The sequence below is a fragment of the Argiope bruennichi genome, chromosome 5 (genome assembly GCF_947563725.1).
Source record: "Argiope bruennichi chromosome 5, qqArgBrue1.1, whole genome shotgun sequence".
Classification (NCBI taxonomy): Eukaryota; Metazoa; Arthropoda; class Arachnida; order Araneae; family Araneidae; genus Argiope; species Argiope bruennichi.
In genome coordinates, this window is record NC_079155.1 from 2,896,588 (window position 1) to 2,916,704 (window position 20,117).

A 20,117-nucleotide genomic window follows, 5' to 3' on the forward strand; every position below is an offset into this window, starting at 1 on the left:
TCTTTATTTCTTTTCAGTCAACATCAAGTGCGGAGGGGTCGGGCTCTCTGTCCCCTTCACCTGTTGCACCAAATGCTCCAAAATTCGGTACTCTCATACCAAACAGAATCTTCGTAGGTGGAATAGCAGCTAACGTAAGTTTTAAATATTAAAAAAAAAAAAAACTTGATCATTTTGGTTTTGAGATTAAAAAAAACTCCATCAGCTTGCAATGTTTGCAAAATTTTGGCTAACATTTTAATTTTAATTTTCCATGTTAATTTGGAAACAAATGAATGCGGCAAAGATTCGATGTTATCTTATTCGCACTATTATATACAACAAATGTATAATAATGTGAATATTTTATAAGTGACTAACCGTGCAATCAAACCTCTCTTAGCTTTACGTACGTTTTTCTAATCTACGAGTAAGAAGTTTTAAATATGAGTATTAAAATTATTTTGATTAGATTTTTGTTACAGATTCTAGCATTTCATAATCATAGAATTTGATGAATTATGCTTTTCATGAATTGAATATCTAAAGTGCACTCTCAATAGCGACGTTTATAGAATTATTTCATGTGCGTCACAATCTCATGATAAGCGCAAAAGTGCTTGTCATCGCGAAACTTCATACTTTTCCTCTTAATGTTAAAGCGGATGGCAATAAAACTGAAGTAGCCGGCCGCGTTTTATGTGTAACACATTAGTAAAGTTTGATTCAATCGCATGATACGCTATTAACATTAAAAACGTAAGAGTTCCCTTCCTTTCAAAAGATTTTAAAAAATTCAATACGAAATAAACTTTTTGTCAAAAAAAGATGAAAAAAAGGACTAGATTTGAAGAGACTGTTGGTGCATACGATGTGATTTCTCACATTTGAGTGCAATCTCATATAAAGAATCTCAGAATCTCTCGAAATCTCAGTAAGTGAAATCAGTTACTTGATTCGCAATTCATTCTATCGTTCGGCATCAAAAAAAGAATGCGCCTTGCTCCAGACTAGCCAAATATAGGGTTCCCTGGCTTCCATTAATAGCAAATTTAAATACCTAATTAATACCCTTAGAATGATTTAACATTCGAATAAAAATAAATTTCTATCACCTTATCTATAAAAGATAAATGAGTTTTAAACACATGCCTTGGTTTTTATAGATGTATTAAACTCAACATATTAAAATTATCAACTGAAAAAAAAAACGATTTTAAAGATAAAATCATACGTACTACCTGGAACTGTTATTATTTCAATATGTTTTTCTAATATATACTATCTCTTGCATTTTTACATTAAATATAAAAAAAAATTCATCGCATAATATTTTTAGCAGAATTTTTAACAGTGGTCAATTTTACTAAAAGCAATTAATTTATTATATACTTGGTCACATTCAAAATGACTAAATTTTGCTTCTTTTTTCAATTTCTACTATTAGTTCATACTCTTCCTATATATTTATATGTCTTGTTCAAGTTTTCAATCGTTCATAAAATACTTTTTATTCATCCACTCAAGTTCAAATACATTTTTAAAAATTTGTAATGGATGACACTTGATGTTAATACAGTTTTTTCAAATATTAATTCATTAATTATTAAATTTAATTCATTTTAAATACTTTGAATAGAGTTTTAGCAGTTTGTAAGGAAGATTGAAATCAACTGGCAGTAGCTCAATCGGTAAAATGCAAGGATTTCAGTATTTTTTCACGTGCAGGTGATGAAGGCGAGTTCATTTTTTGCGAAAGTAGGAAATTTTTTTTATATATTACTTGTTTATACTAAAATGAAAGAGCGGCTATAACTACCAAAAGTGAAATTTTGTTACATTTGGTATTTAATAATCTTATGACTTGACGGAGAATGAATTCTTTCGAATCAAGAACCAATTCATCGTACACGTCGCATACATTCTGCTTTAAACTCCAGTGACCTGTTACTCCTGATGTAAAAGACTACCATTTGCTCCTGCAAACTGAATACTTTATATTTGGTTATTTTTTAAAAATTTTTATAGTTGAATTTTAATTTATGTTTAGCATAAATTATCTAATTTTATTAACATTACTTTATAATATAATCATACGTATTATCAGCATTATTAGAGTTCATCTCATCTAAATGGTATTGACAACTTTTAACTTGTTTTAGGTAAGGTTTTTGTCAAATTATTTTTAATATATTTGCATGTTAATTGATAAATATGCAAACAGTTTGTTGGAAAAATTTTTATGTTTAAAAAATGCAATATATAATATAATGCAAACTTTTCACAATTCTTTTCTTTCTTTTTTTTTTCAACGAAACGATAAGTGGAAATTTGGAAAGGATTCTAGAACAGTAGATACTTTTCTCTTTTACATGAGAGTCATTTTCTTTTTTTCTATTCTACAAGATTAGATAATATGTAAATTTATTTGCAAAATATTAAAGGACAGATGCGTGCGTCGTTATGTTTGTCAGATGACTGCGACACCATCCAGTTAAGATATTACGGGACAAACGAATGCTTCTGAGGAAAGGATTCTCAAGAGAGAGAGAGAGTTCAGTTTTCATTCTATTTCTAAGCAGTTTCTTTAGGAAATTCGTACTCCAAATGTCATCCAACTCGTTTCTGTTTTCTTTTTTTCCTTCTAGAGCAGTCATACAACTTTCCTCGCCTTAGAAATGTATGAAGGTATCTTTGGCTAAAAATGTGCTAAAAGTAATGATCAAGCATGTTCTTCGGACCAAACGATCATTATATCTGGAAATCATAATAAATATCAAAACTTTCCATGTAAGAGCTGGTCTTGCTTCATTTTCTAATCCTTTTCTTACATGATCTTTCCTCTTGCACCCTTTAAAGGCTTTCAAAACAGTTTTTTATTTGATTTATTTCATGTTTCTGAAGAGGGAATTTAGTAATGAATTTTTTACAACATACTGATGAGTCAGAGATTTAAACATTTTTTTAACCTGTCATGTTCCTATGGGAATGCATCATCTCGGTGACAGTATTTTATTTTAACGTATGTAATGAAAAGATATTCAACCATTTATTGTTGTCACGTGTAGGACGTGAAGGCATCCTGTTTCAAAATCAGTGGGAGGGGTCTCGCCAAACACTTCCTCGCATTCTCTCTAACAAAGGTGTTATCCCACAAATACCGTCATGAATGAGGGTCCTTGGTGAAGGTAAAGAATGCTTTGTATGGCACTGAAGTACAATAGCTATCCAATATGGAGCTTTGACGTGAATTCGACATTTTTACTGAATCTATAGTGTGAAGTTGGCAAATGTTTCGGAGTTTACTCCCTGCCATGCGATTTATAGTATCCAAAATTCGAATTTGTGTTTTGGACTCTTTTTTTGCCTATAGTAGTCAGAAAATCACATTCCAAATATGACACATTTAAGTTATGGAGGGGGTTTCACCAGGCTTCTGAAAGTACAAACCGACAGCCAATCCACTTCTTGTTGGGATTTGGCTCAAATGTGAGGGGTGTCTACAATGCGTATGTTAAATCTGTACACCGAATGCTATCCATCCAGCTCTCTTCATTCTGTAGTTAACTGATATTCGAACTGACAGGCAGACTTCCTCTGAGTAGATTTTGCTCAACATTGGACAGAAGTCTACAACATGGGTGTCATGACCCTACACGGAATTTTATTCGTCTATCTCAAAGCGATTTTGATCTTTGTCACAAACAGGCAGGCAGACCTCATACCCAAAGTGTGTTTTTCGAACTCAGAGATATCTAAAACGTGAAGATTTGCCAAAATGTCGAATTTTTTCAGGATTACAATATTTTTTTTATACGTATGTGAGAGAATAAACATTACTTTTTTTTTTCTTTTAGACCACCGAATCGGAGCTTCACCAGCTTTTTGCTGCCTACGGGAATGTGAAGGCTACGAAGATCATACTCGATCGAGCTGGAGTCTCGAAAGGGTGAGTACTTTCCCTGTTTGCAGACTTTTCTCAAGTTTTTGTCCCATCGTTCCGACTAGAACGAACCGAAAATATCTTTAACTTAATGACGTCGATCCAAGTCTGACAGTTAGTAAATCTTTCCTATAAATGACAAGCCGAAAATCGGGAAATATTGAAAGTAAAAAAAAACAGAATGTAAAAATGTTTATGCTATCTGGAATTGATTCTTTTATAGTAAAACTTTTGTACTCATATTAATGAACGTGGACAAACTGAATTAATTTTTATGGAATCAAAATTAATTTAAGGATTAAACATCAAAAACACTTAATATGTTTTATTTATGTATAAAGCATATTAAGTTTTTTTAATGACTCTTTTTTTTTATTTATTAAGAGCTAAGATATAAGATAATCATTAAAAAAAAAAACTAAGAAACGGAATGACTATCATTTATTCTCTTGATTAATATAACTTTTTTACGACTCTGTTAAAGGTAACATGTTTCGTATTTCATTTTACATGGTAGGAATTAAAATAGAAGGCGTAGACTATAAATAGAGGCGTAGAGGAATTTTAGGATATTTCAATAACAATCATTTTAAAGCCGATTATATGAAAGTAAGGAAAGTAATGTGAAAATGAAGAGTCTATTCAAGCTAGGGTGGATTTATAATACAGATATCAACTAGAAAACAGCAGGCGTCTGAATACGTTAAAATAGATGAAAAAGGCATCATGAAAATCCAGAATTTATGTTTGATTAGTTCAAATTTCACCAAGCAAATAAGATTCAAAAATGATTCCATCGAAGCGTATCATTTTTGGCAGGGAAAGCAGGGTGATGCGTATGTTCTGTAAGTAATTGATCACGAGACAAAAGGATTTGTTGTAAAGAAGCAACTCTCACTAAGAAAAAAATCAATAGGAAATACAATTTTAAGAATTAAAAAAAAAGTGTAAATAAATCTGAATTTCGGAAGACTGGTTCTTTTTTAACCTTTCATTCATTCATCCTTTACACAGCCATTTAAATGGAATAATTAGAACATTCACATTAGCATATAAAATTAAATTGTTAAATATGGTTTCCTAACTGTGATGTAAGGATATATAAGTTCTAGGGCTCATTTCAGGTGATATATATATTTAAATTGTTGTCAGCTTCTCCACTCCCGAAATAAAATTGCTTCCAGTGCTCAGATTTTTATTTTTAGAACCCCTCATAGAAGAGTTATCTGTTCGTATCTTAATAAATAAAATTGCTGCTTGAGTATTAACTGCGCGATAATTTCTGGTAGCTACGAAAAAGGCCATTAGTATGCTATTTTCGGCGATTTTTTGGGCGCTTCATCTCTGGGATATGGTTTAATATACAAGTTTTCAAAAAAGAGAAATGGGCACCTGTTTTTCTATCCATTTAAACCAATGTTTGATACCATTTTAATTACACACGCATTTCATTTACTTCAGTCATTGCCTTTTTGAATAATCGCATTTGCATGCTTTTGAAAGGAAAGAAGGCCAACACTTTGATTTAAAATTCAATATGGGCATGTATTTCAAATGCTAAATCTGCTTTAAATTTCATCCATCTAATTTGTTGCGTTTAAATGCATGCGAAGGTGTCAACCCATGGATGGATTTGGTTCAAGCTTTGATACGGTTCTGCATTTGAGTCGGTCAATCTGTGTGCTGAATTTTATCCATCTTGCTTCACTAGTTTTGTGATAATCATGTTAACTTGTATTTATACAACCGGATGAAGAGACCTCTTCCAAATCGATTTCTACAATCCGATTTAAAGGCTGCATACCAAATTTCATTTGCCCAGCTCGAAGCGTGTTTTGAGTTATCGTGTTCACAGACAGACATGCATTCCAACTTCCACAGGTCTGAAATTTTAAAAATTCGACAAACTCAAGCATTCGAATTTTTTGACGATTAAAATACTTTCTCTTTTATACTCAGTAAACGAGAGCGAAACAAGTGGATATATCCATTTGCATTATGTTCTAAATTTGTAAGCATAAAGGATGTTTTTAATATATAAAATTCATTATAACTAAAATATTGGAGTTAAAAGAGTGTTCATTTGTGGAAAATCTCCAGTCATTTCCTTTTTCTTAGGGAGCAACTGAAATTCAGTTAACTGCAATGACTATAAATTTCGGAATCTGAATGATATTCATTCGCCATTCTTATACAACTTATCCTTTTTGTCTGACGTTGGAAAGATATATATAGGGTGGTGAAAAGACGTATACAGAGTGAAAGGTATTCAAAACGGTATCTCGTATAACCAGAAAAATAATTTGAACCCATACTAAAATGACTACGCCGAATTTATTGAGACAGGTTACAGCGCTCCTAATGGCAAAATAAGAAGTTATAAAAAATAATTTAAAAATAAAAGAGATCGGTCAAAAAGTTCAATTAGAAAAATTTACATTATATCATAATAAAAGTACAGAAAAAAAATGTATGGATTTTCTGTAAAATTGGCGAAGATATTTACGAAAAAAATTATAAACGCTAAAATTAAAACTATAAGACTTGAAAAAGGGTTCGTCTGAATTTTAAAAATGTATCCTCAGACTCCACTCACTCACCCGAGTGCGGTTTTCAGTTGTTGTTTTTAATAAGTTTTTTTTTATTTTCTTTGTTGCCTAAATATCACTTTGCCATTACTTTATTCAGGAAACTGTATGTCAATACACGAAGAATACATTTTTTTTAAATCAATTTTAGGAAGAAATCTTTTCCAAGTCATGGAAAGTTCATAATTTTAATCATAAATACATCCGCCAATCTTACAGATAGCTACATTAAACCTTTTCCTGGGTTTTTATTATATTACATAGAACATTTTTAAATGGGCATTATGGCCGCTCTCTTTTTTTAGTTATTTTTTATAACTTTCTTATTTCACCATTAAGGGAGCTGAAACCTGTCTCAATAAATTCGGCATGATCTTTTTATTATAAGCCCATGTTACTTCCCTGGCTATAGAAACGTCATTAAGAATTTAAAGAGATTAAAAGTGCTTTACCGATCACCCTGTATATTATATATCGCATATACGTAATTAAATTTTATTTACTTGAAATACTCATAGTTTTTTAAATACTAATAAAATTCATCTTAAATATTAATATAATATCATGCACAAGTTCTGAAAATTTCGTATATTTTGGCTATAAGCAAAAAGCAAAAAAAAAAAAAAAAAAAGGCATGAAAACTATGAATTTTCAATACAAACCTTTTTATCGTCGTCATACAGATAAAAGCCACTAAGTAAGTCCAAAAAAAATTTGGTTTTGGGATTAACCTTTTGCCGGCATCGCCAATTAATGCTCTGGCAGACATTGCTAATTCTTTTGAATATTTATCACCCAGAGAGATATCCCCATCCCCTTAAGTCCTGCATACACTTACATCACCAGATTAAAATCACTAAGGGACTTTCGTCAGGTTTATAGCCGATGCGCGTAGGTCATTTTTTGTTAACCTAATATTACTGAGAATAGTCTGAAAATTACTCTTCGTGATCCGTGAAGATGAATATTGGTAATTAAATGACAGGGAATGGTTAGCTAATCAGTGGGAAAGGCTTCACCCGAAATTTGGGATTGTTCGAGATTTTTCCGAATCATAACTGGTGAAGGAAATTTTAATTCCCTAATTTATTCTGGACCAGAGACTCCTATGAGACGAAAGCCACACTATGGAATATCGTACTATGGTGGTGATCAGATTTGAAACTAATAGATTTTCAATAAATCGATTTATTTACTTATTTTTAAACATAAATTTATTGCTGTATTTTGTTCATTTCATACTGAAATCATTCAGTAAAAACATTTGGAACCCGGAAATTCAGTGAAAGAATGCAATTAAACTTTACTGAATCACAGAAAAAAAATGCATGCAATTTTTTATATGCAACTCTCTCCTCTAGAAAAATGAAGAATGCTTCCCCATAAATTAATCAAGTTCAGTCATTTCTTGTGAAGTTGTTTGATTATTTAAACCTTTCTCGTGTACTTATGAAATCGATAAGCTGAATTGACTGTCAATACTTCCGCTTTAAGAATAAATACTCTGTATCAATGTTTTTCTGACACGATCCATCAGGGATTTATTCAGAAATCTATGCTTATGATTGGGGAACTCTTATATCTTCCTCTTTCCAATCTCTGAGCTGATCCAAAAAGGTGAAAAGAAAGTACCATCGTTAGAAAATTATGGCATAAATTCCTGCCCCGTTCAAATAATTCTTAGTATTTAAATCCAGATGAAAAGAGATAAAAGGATTATAAAAATGAAGCTGATTCAGTTTAGAAATATAATAACTATAAAGCGGAAATTCCCTCCCAGCTTTAGCGCCTCGGTTGAAATAAATGACCAAGCAGCCACGACATATCACATTGAAAACTAGGCCTGATGCATAATAACCCTCATTAAGAACAGCAGATACATGGATACTACATACAGAGATATCAGCAATCATTGCCAATGGGCCTAGAAGTCAGCACCACTATATTTTAATCCACTAGGGTGGCGAGAATCAGACACCATGCTGGAAATTTCCCTTTTACATACTTAAAGTGCCCAGTTGGGCTTTGGAAATACTATAATACAGGTGTCATTGAAATAAATATCTCTTGTTGTAATGATTGTTTGTTTCGATGAGTTTATAAATAAATCACGTGGTGAATACGAATGGCAACTTTAAAATAAGAATCTAATGCAATATAACAATTTACAATGTTAATAAAAAATATAATGAATAAATATCTTTCAGTACTAAATTTATTAATGTTCTTTTAAAAGTAAATCAAAATGAGAATATAAACAAATGCTTAATTATTATTGATTCAAAGGAAGTCACAAAAGCAGTTAATATTTTGGCAAGTAAAAGATCCATTAAAAAAAACTTTTGGTCAACTTTAATGTTATATAAGACGATCTCTCACTTCATCTTAAACTTACTATAGGAGTTAGAAACCCATTAAATAATATTAGCTATTTTTCGTAATGACTCAAAATTTAAAATTGAATTATCTCAAAATTATAGTTTTAGATTTAACGACTTTTGCAAAACCAATGGTTTTTTTAAAAAAAATAATACTTGCTATTTTTATAAAATTGAATGCAATTAATGATCACAGTAAATAAAAAAGGACTGCTGAAATTTCAAAGCATTTCATTAAAATGCGATGAATAAAAATGGGTTTCTTCTTCATCGATTTCTGCTCGTTCCCTAAATACCGTCGTGACAAATCTTCAAAGAAAAATGAAATCTCAAAGGCATTCAAACAGTTTCATTCAACTGTCTGAAAAATCTGGAAAATTGCGTAAATCCGAAAGTCTTTAGATTATTTTGATATCTTAGAGCGCCGTATGGAGGTATGTAACAGACAACTTAAGCTTCTTCCAAGACACGGATTATGCGGGACTTTTCCGTTTACTGCAAGAAGCTATAAAAGAATATACCATAAAAGAATAATAACCAAGAAATTCTATTAGATCGATTCAAGTAACATAAGACTTTCCGAGAGCAATACAGTTGAACAAATGTTTTAATTTTAACTAGACTAATGAATTTTTATAAAACGAGGTGTGTCATTAAAGATAAAATTGTAACTGGCTTCCCTCTGCATGAAATCATCTTTCAATGCACTTATTGAGAGTTAAAATTATATTTTTAATAGTTAGATGTTAAAAATATTTTTGTTAAATTACGAAATAAAATATTCTAAGCTAAAGCAGATCCATTCATTTTTTTTTTAGATTAACGTCCAGTTTTGAAGGCTCTTCATTTAATTTTCACTCTTAACCAAATGATAAAGACAACATAAAATTTCTTTAAACTTCCACAAGACAGCAGCGACAAAGTATTTTTGATGCTCAATTATGTTTCACTCACTCAAAGCGAGTGTGCATACTTTTGTTTGGAGGAAGAGGAATGAAACTTTTCTCGATTTATTTCATTCGGATCATGAATTTGAATTTCGAATGTCTTAAGTGTAGAAATGTTGCAGTTGTTGTACCTTGAGTTTCAGCACGGGGCTGTTAAATGTTATTAACTATCGAATCCCATTTCAAAATAGCTAAGAGAATGTATTATACTTTTTTTTTAATATTTAAACTCTTTTTTAATAATAATAGAACAATTTCTGCTCCAAAATAATTTCTCACCACTTTTTTTTTAGATATGGATTTGTAACCTTTGAAACAGAGGAAGAAGCGAGAAGAATACAAAAAGAGGTGCGGAAATGTTACATTATTTAATGTGATTTTCAATAAATGCGCCAAATATAATTTGTTAATTCACCGATAATCGAAGTAAAATCTGTCCAAAAACGATTTTATTTGAACGATGCACTTTTAAACGTATTTTCCAAGAATTACAAATTTATTTACAGAACATACTTTAAAAAAAAAAAGAATAAAAAAATGGTATTTAATTCGTAACTCGCCCAGTTGTTACATTTTGCATTTAGTACCATAAATGTTTTAAGGGAATACGTTATTTTATTTTAAAACTTAATATAAAGAGAAAAAATACAATAATATAAGTCTAGATCTTTTTCTTTTACTTAAAAAAAACTACTGACTCACAAAACATTAACGTATGTTGATGATGGAAAATATATAAATTATAATTTGATCTTATTATTTAATTAAAGCTCCAGAGAAAACAGAAATTAAAGTATATTTCCTTTCGTTTTTAAGCGTAAAAGTTCATATATTCTTAAAATTCACTACCTAGAGAATATGCAAGAGAAAAAATAATGACATTTTGTATTACCCGAGATTATTTTTGTATGGTCTAAATATTAAATGTCACTTAAGTTTGGAGGATAAATAAATTCGTAGGTGAGAGATTAACATAGAAAGCATGACTTTATACATTTTTGCAAAATAAAATATATGTTTTGAATAGCTCCATATAATTTAAGAAAATTATTTAAACAATTTTTAATTTTTTTTCGTGAAACTTTAAAAAAACACAATGTTCCAGATGGTTATATTATGATTTAAACAATATCCTAGTGACTACATTGTAAAAACTCTGCAATAAAAATAAAAGTCCATTTTCAATATTTTTTACAATCAAGAAAAACTATTTTAAATTTGTAGATGTTGTTATTCTTTTTTTCAATTTAAAATGATTATAAGAGATAAAGAACACACACACACACACACACACACACACACACACACACACACACATATATATATATATATATATATATATATATATATATATATATATATATATATATATATATATATATATATATATATATATATATATATATATATATATATATATATATATATATATATATATATATATATATATATATATATATATATGTATGTATGTATTTCTATCTTTCTATCTTCTGGTTTAGAGAACACCACATATACGACTATCTTAATTATTTAATACTTCACTTTGGAATAATTTATAACCATTCAATCTTTATTTGTGTAGGGATAAGTTGATAAATAAACTTTTATAAAAACAGAAATTTATAAATATTATGACATAGAGATAAAACTATATAGAAATAAATTTTAATATTAATAAAACTAAAAGTTAAATTTAAAAAAAGAAAATAAAACTTCCACTTCAAGTAGAACGTTCAAATTATTGTTCATTTTTCTTTGACATTTGTCTGAAAATATCACAGCCTGAAGCGTCTGTAAAATCTGGAGTCAAAGTGTCTATTTGTCTGAAAATGTGTCTTTAAGATTTGTCTGAAAATCCATTTGTTTGTTCATGAAAAAAAAATTAAATTCTCGAAAAAAGAAAAGTAGTTTACTTCAACGCTATAATCAGAGATTATAGGTTTTATTTGTCTATTGGAAATCACAGATGTCCATTAAACAATAAAATAAATTGTGACTCAGCCAAAGCTGTGCTCTTCAAACTTGCCGCATGAATTTCAATACAAATAATTCCATTAGCTCTGCAGAATGGGTCTTATAATGGGTCTTAATTCTGAAATCTGCAAAGTTATTAATAAAAATTTGCATATTTATTGAAAAATCTGCCACGGATGATTCGAGATCAGTTAAATCCGCCATGTCCTAGGCTTCACTTCTTGATAAAAAGAGCCATAATCCTCGCCTTCAGATTCTTTTCTCAGAATCTTGTTTTATTTTGTTCCTGTCAGCAGTTTCTATGTTTCCTTCCAAGACATCAAATGACTCATTAGCAATAAATAAATTTCATGCGTGAAGAATAATATGCATGCAGATAAATTATTTTGAAAGTCAATTTTACCGAAAATTGGTGTTGTTGGTTGTTATTTATGCACTTGTCATAGACAAACCCACTGACGAAGTCAGCGATTTAAGCCCAGTTTGTGCAGTAACTTCTGAGGGTAAAGGCCCCTGAGCACCCGAGGGCAGAAGTATGACTTCTAGCTCATGTGAAAATGACGCTCATACAAGCGCTTACACAACCCCTTTTTACGGGGGGGGGACTTTTTCACACACCTCACATGGAACACAGGGGGAAGAATAATCATGCCCGAACCGGGACTCGATCCCGGGACCCCCAGATCGCTCTACTCCCGAAAAATAATAAAAGTACAAATCGCTACCAAGTTCTTATATTTAATATCACTTCCTATAATATGGTAAATAATTCCATATATGTGAGAAATATAAATTTTTTTCTTACATTAAAAGGCTCTTCTTTATTACCTAGAAGTGAAGACTCTCAGTGGTAATTGCGGAAGCTAACTTATTTCTCAGAGGAAAAAAAATCAGACTGCAGAAAGTTAACCTTCCTTAAAGCTGTTATATCCTACACACCCAAGAAATACATAACTTAGTAAATTTAACATAGTCGGTGTACCGAACGAATGATGAGACATATGATCGTTTCGTCTTCAATTTTTCTAAACACAATCGCAACTAAAGTTAAAGTTTTGGCTTCAGTTTTGTAAAGTTATTATAAGAAAATATTACAAAGCGTTTCTCTTCTCCCTCGAGAGTATCTTATATAAGATACTCTCGAGGGAGAAGAGTATCTTCCTCGCTAGCTAAAAACATAAGCAGAATTTAATTTCGCTTGTTGCCCTTATATACCAAAGTATTTTTAGCATGCCGACATCCATATATTAATCAATTATCACGGGACGAACAGCTATTATACAACTTCAGATGCAATTATATTAATTTATTTTTATTTTCTTTTTCAGGCTGATATAATATTGAAAGACAAAAAATTGAACATTGCTCCAGCTATAAAGAAACAGGTAATTTTTAAAAATACTTTAAGAATATAAATTATTTTATGCAAAATAATAAGTCTATTTTCTAATAAATATATTTTTTTAAATTTTCTATTAAAATAAGTAACTACAAAAAGTAAAAGATTTTACTGCATGCAATGATTCATTATATTAAAATTTAACCAAGTAAACGCTTTAAAAATGAGAGAAGTTTCTGTTCAATTTCCAAAATTCATTTAAAGCGCAAAAGAAAAAATTATTCATTTATTTTAGTTTTCTGCATTCATTTTTGTATGCAAATGTGGGTATGTTAATAAGGTTTATGTCTTTTCTTTTTCAGCCTTTCGCAAGAGTTTATGGTAAGTAGCGACATATTTAATATAAAAATTTATTTTATTTTACACTTCAGATGCATATTCCGTAACTTAAAGAAGTTAATTGATTCAACTACACTATAATAGTGATTATTACAAAGATGAATCCAAAATGCAATTTGTAGTAATAGTCGAATCCAAATTGAAAGAGTTGAATAGAAACAGCAACTTAAAAAGTCTCATCTTGTACCTCTTCATAGATTTTGGGCACATTCAATTAAATAGTGCAGAATAACACCAAGATAAACAGGGAGATTTCACATTGTTAGAGAGATTTAGGAGCGTTCTAATTATTCGATGTTATACGGGATTACAAATACTACACAGTGCCAAAAAAGAAAATAAGTATATGCTATATACGTTCCGATTTGATATAAAGGTATGTGGCATTACATTTCTAGCGTATTTTGGGGATGATCTAATTCATTAAAATCATTTCCTTTAAAATCTGGTGTGTGTAAAAATGTGTGCATCCTGTAATTCATCTTTTTCTGGAAATGTCAAGAAAAAGGATTTGGAATCCTATTTTCCACCAGAAAAAAAGATTTATAACATAAAATATACTGTCCATTGTTTAAAAAAATATACTATAGTACCTTGGATATAATTAATATTTCGAAATGCATCTAATTTGCATTTCTCTAAAATGTCAAAGCAGCATTTAAGCTCTTGGAAGCACAAATAACCATTTTAAAATATCTTGTGATAATAAAATCAGATGTGGTGCGGAATGCCAAATCACAGCATGTTAAAAGAATCCAACTGTAGTATTAAATATACAACAAAAACTTTTATATCTATAACTATCTATCGATCTATCTATCTATCTATCTTGTCCTTCTTATACAAATAAACATTTTCTCAATTTTATTAGAATGTAAATTATTATTCTGAAATGTATTTTTTTACTTACGTCCTTCATATATAGAAGAAAAAAGATGTTAGAGGTAGAGTCACTCAGACATTGCAAAAAATTAAAAAAAAAACATCTCTCTCTAGATAAATTTCAACATATGTTGTTGATTTCGCTTGAAACGAATACTAGAATAACGTGATTTTTTTTATTAACAAAACACGATTTTTTATTGCTATTAAATGCTCTAGCCTTAGTGTACACTCAATCATACATAACATTTTTAACTCTCCGACTGCAGAATTTTTAAAAATATCTTAAACAACGTTCATAGATGGTCCAAATGGCTTTGAAACAAAGTAAATTGTTATTTATATTGAAGCTCTAAAAGTGTGCTGTAAGAGAGAGAGAAGTGAAGACACTAAAGGACGGATGTCTCACGAAATGTAACACAAAACAGACTAAATTCTGCACCGCGATCAATTTTTGGAACTCTTAATTAGAATCAAAACAGTACATTAACTTTTTACTACGTTAATTTTATCGTTGCCCGTTTGAAACCTTTTCATTTTCTTAACCAGTTCCTTTTTCTTACATTTAAACTATTGTTTTGACAGTTCGCACGATCAGTTTTTTCTTAATGCAGCTCTTTTAATGATTTCAGTCCTCTTCTTACTCTTAAATGCCTCTCTCAACAGCAATCAACCGATGGATCATATGAATCATGATGTAATGGTACAAAAAAATAATTCTTTAACTCTTTTGCACAATTTCAGCACATATAAATCACGGAATATGCAACTGCAATGATATTCAGCTTCCATAAAACATTATTTGTTCCAAATAGTTACGTGGAATTGAAGTTAACCTGTTCACTAGGTATGACGAAATATTTCAATGCAAAGCGAATAAAATATGAATTAATTACCCGGTTAACAGGTAAAGTTACAATTTAACTATAGCCTATTTACGCATTTACAGTCTACTGTGCAACATAATCTTTTGGTCTTTCAGATACTCCGCCATCTTTACCAAATGGGACCATTCTATACCCTAACAGCATACCAGCAGTGACATACCCGACGAACGGAGTTACATTCTTCAACCCCCCAGAGAATGTTTGCACTTTCGGGAGTCCTCAGGTAAAGCTTTTAAGAAATTATATAAGATAATGTTTAAGAGCCAATGCTTGTAAATATCGACTTAAATCAAAACCTGAATGTTGTTTGCTTACTTAAGATTTTATTAATTATTTTGTTATAAATTTTGGACAGCAAGTTGTGATGTTCTCAAGGTGTGAATAAAGAAAATATTTACGAGAAAATTAATTGTCCAAACCTAGAGCAGGCTGTATAACCAACCTGATAAATTTTGCCAGATTTGATCTATAAGAGAAAAAAAAACCCAGAAATTTTAACATCATATAGAAAATGCAACATATTCGAAAAAAAAAAAGCTTCAGATATCATTGTATATGCGATTTAATATCTACATCTCCATTCTCTCCGCGCCTTCTTGTAAATAATTATGCCTTTACGGGTTGGATTAAAGAAAACTTGAACAATTCGAAGACTCTTCACTGCTCGTTGCACCTGCATTCTGCTTCAAATAAAATAATGCTTACACACACACACACACACACACACACACACACACACACACGCACACACACACACACACACACACACACACACACACACACACATATATATATATATATATATATATATATATATATATATATATATATATATATATATATATATAAGTCTGAAATTCTGCAAGATATTTTATGTTTAAATTTGGACTTTGGATTTAACAAATGTAGTTTCTTTAAATGGTTCTATTCTGATTTTGAATTTTTATAGAATGTTTCCAATTTTGAAGATTCTTTTATTAATTTTGAAAAAAACTTTCTAGGCTAATTTTAATGTGATATATCCATCTTCTGTCTACCTCCCACAACAGACTTTCCAGTGCCATCCAGTGGTGAGAGATTTTCCTTTTCTTCTTTTTTTGTTTTATTACTAATTATTTTTTGGAATGAAAAAATATTTGCACTTTTGACCTAAGAATTATTATTTACATACAAAAATTATAAAAGTTTCATTTTAATTATCATTCCATTCAGATTGTGAGGTTTGAAAGGAAAATATCGTAAGAATTTAGTAATACTGTCATTCTGAATAATGCAGTTTGGCATTGTTCAGAAGCAAGTAAATGCGCCAAATTATACAGCCAATATCAAGAGGAAGGCTATAAATAACTTTTAATTGTCTTAAATTGAAAAATAGATAACTAAGTTATGTGAACAACAATAGCATTGTACACCAATTTCTTTTATTTTTTTGTGGGTTTAGGGTTCGTAACTTTTTTCTTTGCACTTTAATAAAATAGAACAGCATAATCAATTTATATGCTGTGAAAATTCATTAATAATTTTTAAAAAGTTCATTCATTTACGATTAAAACCTGCCTTCGTTGACTCATTATTCAAAAAATGTAATCTCAAACATACTCTCAGATAGCGATTTCCAAACTTTTAAACATTGAGATACACATTTTTTTTGCAAATTTTGGAAAGATACATACATTCGAGATCTTATTGCGTCTTACCAGTGTGCTGGTCCCCTGCCATAAAGTTTTAGATAATTACGCGTGAGCTTATTCCAAATATTAGCTGATAGGAATCTTCCAGATTTCTATCCATGAATTGAATGTATTGCAGAAATTGCAGAAGAAGCCGTTATGAGGTGTCTTCTGTCTTTATAATCGAGATTTATGATCCAAAAACATTGACAAAAGAAAACGAAGACTAAATTTAGCTGATGGTCGACGATCCAAATTTGTATTGTTAGCATGATAATTAATTCTGAAATTTAGTATATGGAAAGGGTTTATCAATAAACTTAGGAAATTATATAAATTAAATTAACTCGTTCAAAAACGCATTTCGTGTTAAAATTTGGATTTTTTGGCTTTATTTTGTTACATTTATTATTTCTTTTAGAGAAGATTGAATGTAAAAATAAAATACATTATCACATTGCCAAAATTTTAACATCATTCTACTGAATCTTCTATACTACGAAGGTCCTCTAGAGATGTTATTTGACCAAAAACTTATGAAAGCATTCATTTGATTTGAATTTAATTCATCTTATATGAGTCGAAATCTAATCTTTTTCAACTTTTAATGATATTAAAATTTCATTAGTACACATTTCCAATCGAAGCAAAACATATCTCCATTGAACAGGACGATTTTTAAAAAAAACATTTCTGTTTTATAATCTATCAATATTTCAGAATATCCAAAATAATACTTTTATATATCTAGAATAATAAGGCAAATGTTTTTTTATATAATTGAGGATACCCAACCTGATTCAATTTACAAATACAATCTCAGTTATTTCCTCTCATTTTGCAAAGAATATATAAAGATCGATTTTTAATATAAATAGTAATTACATTTATAAATATATTTTTCTTATCTAATATCCTTTCGTTCAGTGTTATTTGATTATTTATTTTAAATATTTTTAATAATTTGTCGTTTATATTTTTAGTTCCTTAGGAATCGCTCATCTTATGAGTACTACTGCTCTTTTACAAAAGATCGAACAGCCATCTTTACAATGATGTTAATAAGGATATAGTAACAATGAATAAAGTACTGGCACACACTCTGCCATTATATCTGGCTAACATTTTTACAAAAGAAAGTAAAAAATAATTCCTACTTTCCTCCATTTTGAAACATCATGATCTATCAAATGAACAATGGATAGATCATGAAGTGAAACGAGAAATATCGTGACTAAAAGGCGGCGAACTGAAAGTCTTATCTCATCTGCTGATATTGCACCCAAAACAATTTACGTATAATTTTAGTGCCTGCATCTCAATTCCAGGGTTTCTCTGTTTCAGAGCACACCGTACCCGGCAGTGCCTGCTGTTCCTGAAATGACTCCATTCATCCCGGCGCCGCCCCACTACTTCATTCCCGAACACAACTATTGAGAACACCAGAGTACCTGGATTCAATCATAGTGCAAGAGTCAATGGCGTCATGGAAGTGAGTCTTGTTTTAATTTCAAAGAGAAATGCAAAAATGAAAGACCATTTTTTTCCCCTTAAATATCATAAAAGTATTTCCAAGTTTAAATTTAGAAACTTAATGGGTAAGTTGTTTTTTTGTCTTTACGCAGTTTTAATGGTCCATAAAAATATTTAATGAGTGGCATGGAGAATGAAAAAAAATGAAATGAAAGAACTGTTTACTGTCTCAAAGATCACATATGGGTATAATGTACTGAAAATAGAACAAGAATTTCTGAAATTTACTTAGAAGCGATATTTTTCCCCTTAAATGCAAATTCTGTTAACTGAAAACACATTTTGCTATTTTTTTTTCAGGGAATAAAAATCTCTTATACATCATTTGCTATTCTAAACCACCAAAATATAGCATAATATATGTGAAATATTATAAAATGACACTTAAAACTACCCAATTTTGATGTTTTTTTCTTATTATTAGCTCTTATACTGGATAGAAATTCATAGAACTAACTCTCTCTCTCTCTCTCTCTTTATATAATATTAGTATTATATGATGCAGTGGATACCAAAAAAAATGTAATAATATTATATGATGTATAGCAGTATTTCAGAAAGACTAATATTAATATTATTAGTCTTTTCCCTTTATTCAAATAATTGTGTGTGTTTTTTTTTTATTTCAGCCGCAGCATTGCAATACACAGGGGTGAATGTGAGACGGAAGATTTTAATGGAACACCAAAAAGGTTTTGGCTCATCTTTGGACGCTGAATGATGTCTTCATATGTTTTGTAAACCTGATATACTCAGTGCATGTCTATCACAGGATTATTGTTTTATATTGTTTAAAATAATTAGTTTTGTTGCGATACATTTTTGTCCTTTAAAATCATTTCTATAAAATTATGAAGAATGTTTGCATCCACTTTGACGTAAGCAACTTTATAATTTTGGAGAGACAAGAAAATATTTCTTCTCATCTTGAGTTACTTTTGGAAAGCAGCCAGTCTATGAGCTGATGATTCAAAAGTAAAGAAAAGCACAAAGTATGCGGGTTCAACCTTGAATTGTGTTCATTGTTTACAAATAATTTTTTTATCTTTTGATTTAGAAAAGAATATATATCAATTAACTCATCGCCTTAAAGTACAGAAAGTGACCACGTTCAACGACACCAGTGGAGACATTATTTCTTTGAAAAACGCTGTTATATTACTTCAAAAGATGAAATAAGAATAAAGTATTTGTCATTTTATTTATTTTATTACACCCCCTATTATCGAATATATTAAAACATATTAACATTTTCATGTGTTTCACGTAATAATGCTGTTTTTGTCAAACGTTAATGTACTAATTCTATGTATGAATATTTATGTATATATTGTATTTACTGTCTTGTATATGTGTAAAAAAAATAAAATTTACGCACCATACTGATATTACTAATCTTAAACTCACTTAAACCTCCCAAGAGAGAAAAACACGCCGTTTCTTCCTCATATACCCCTTACCTTATAAATGGACAAGTGACAACAGCAATTAATTTGCGGCCTGCTCTCAGCACTATTTTAGGCTCTCTTCTGAAGATGACTAACTCGTTTGTGTCTCACAAAAGGGTTGGAGATGCCAAATCAGCAACACAGATA

At 30.0% G+C, this 20,117-nt stretch overlaps 1 protein-coding gene across 1 annotated transcript in view; it reads left to right on the top strand.

Annotated features, from left to right (window-relative positions):
* LOC129969239 (protein boule-like) overlaps positions 1–19,908 on the top strand; it is a 38,186-nt gene extending 18,278 nt beyond the window's left edge. The window contains exons 2-10 of the mRNA XM_056083703.1: positions 18–134; positions 3,837–3,928; positions 10,129–10,183; positions 13,141–13,197; positions 13,514–13,532; positions 15,415–15,542; positions 16,321–16,389; positions 18,334–18,481; positions 19,152–19,908. Coding sequence (XP_055939678.1) covers positions 18–134; positions 3,837–3,928; positions 10,129–10,183; positions 13,141–13,197; positions 13,514–13,532; positions 15,415–15,542; positions 16,321–16,389; positions 18,334–18,426 — 630 coding nt within the window. The 3' untranslated portion in view covers positions 18,427–18,481; positions 19,152–19,908. The remainder of the gene's footprint in view (positions 1–17; positions 135–3,836; positions 3,929–10,128; positions 10,184–13,140; positions 13,198–13,513; positions 13,533–15,414; positions 15,543–16,320; positions 16,390–18,333; positions 18,482–19,151) is intronic.
* The last annotated feature ends 209 nt before the right edge of the window (positions 19,909–20,117 follow it).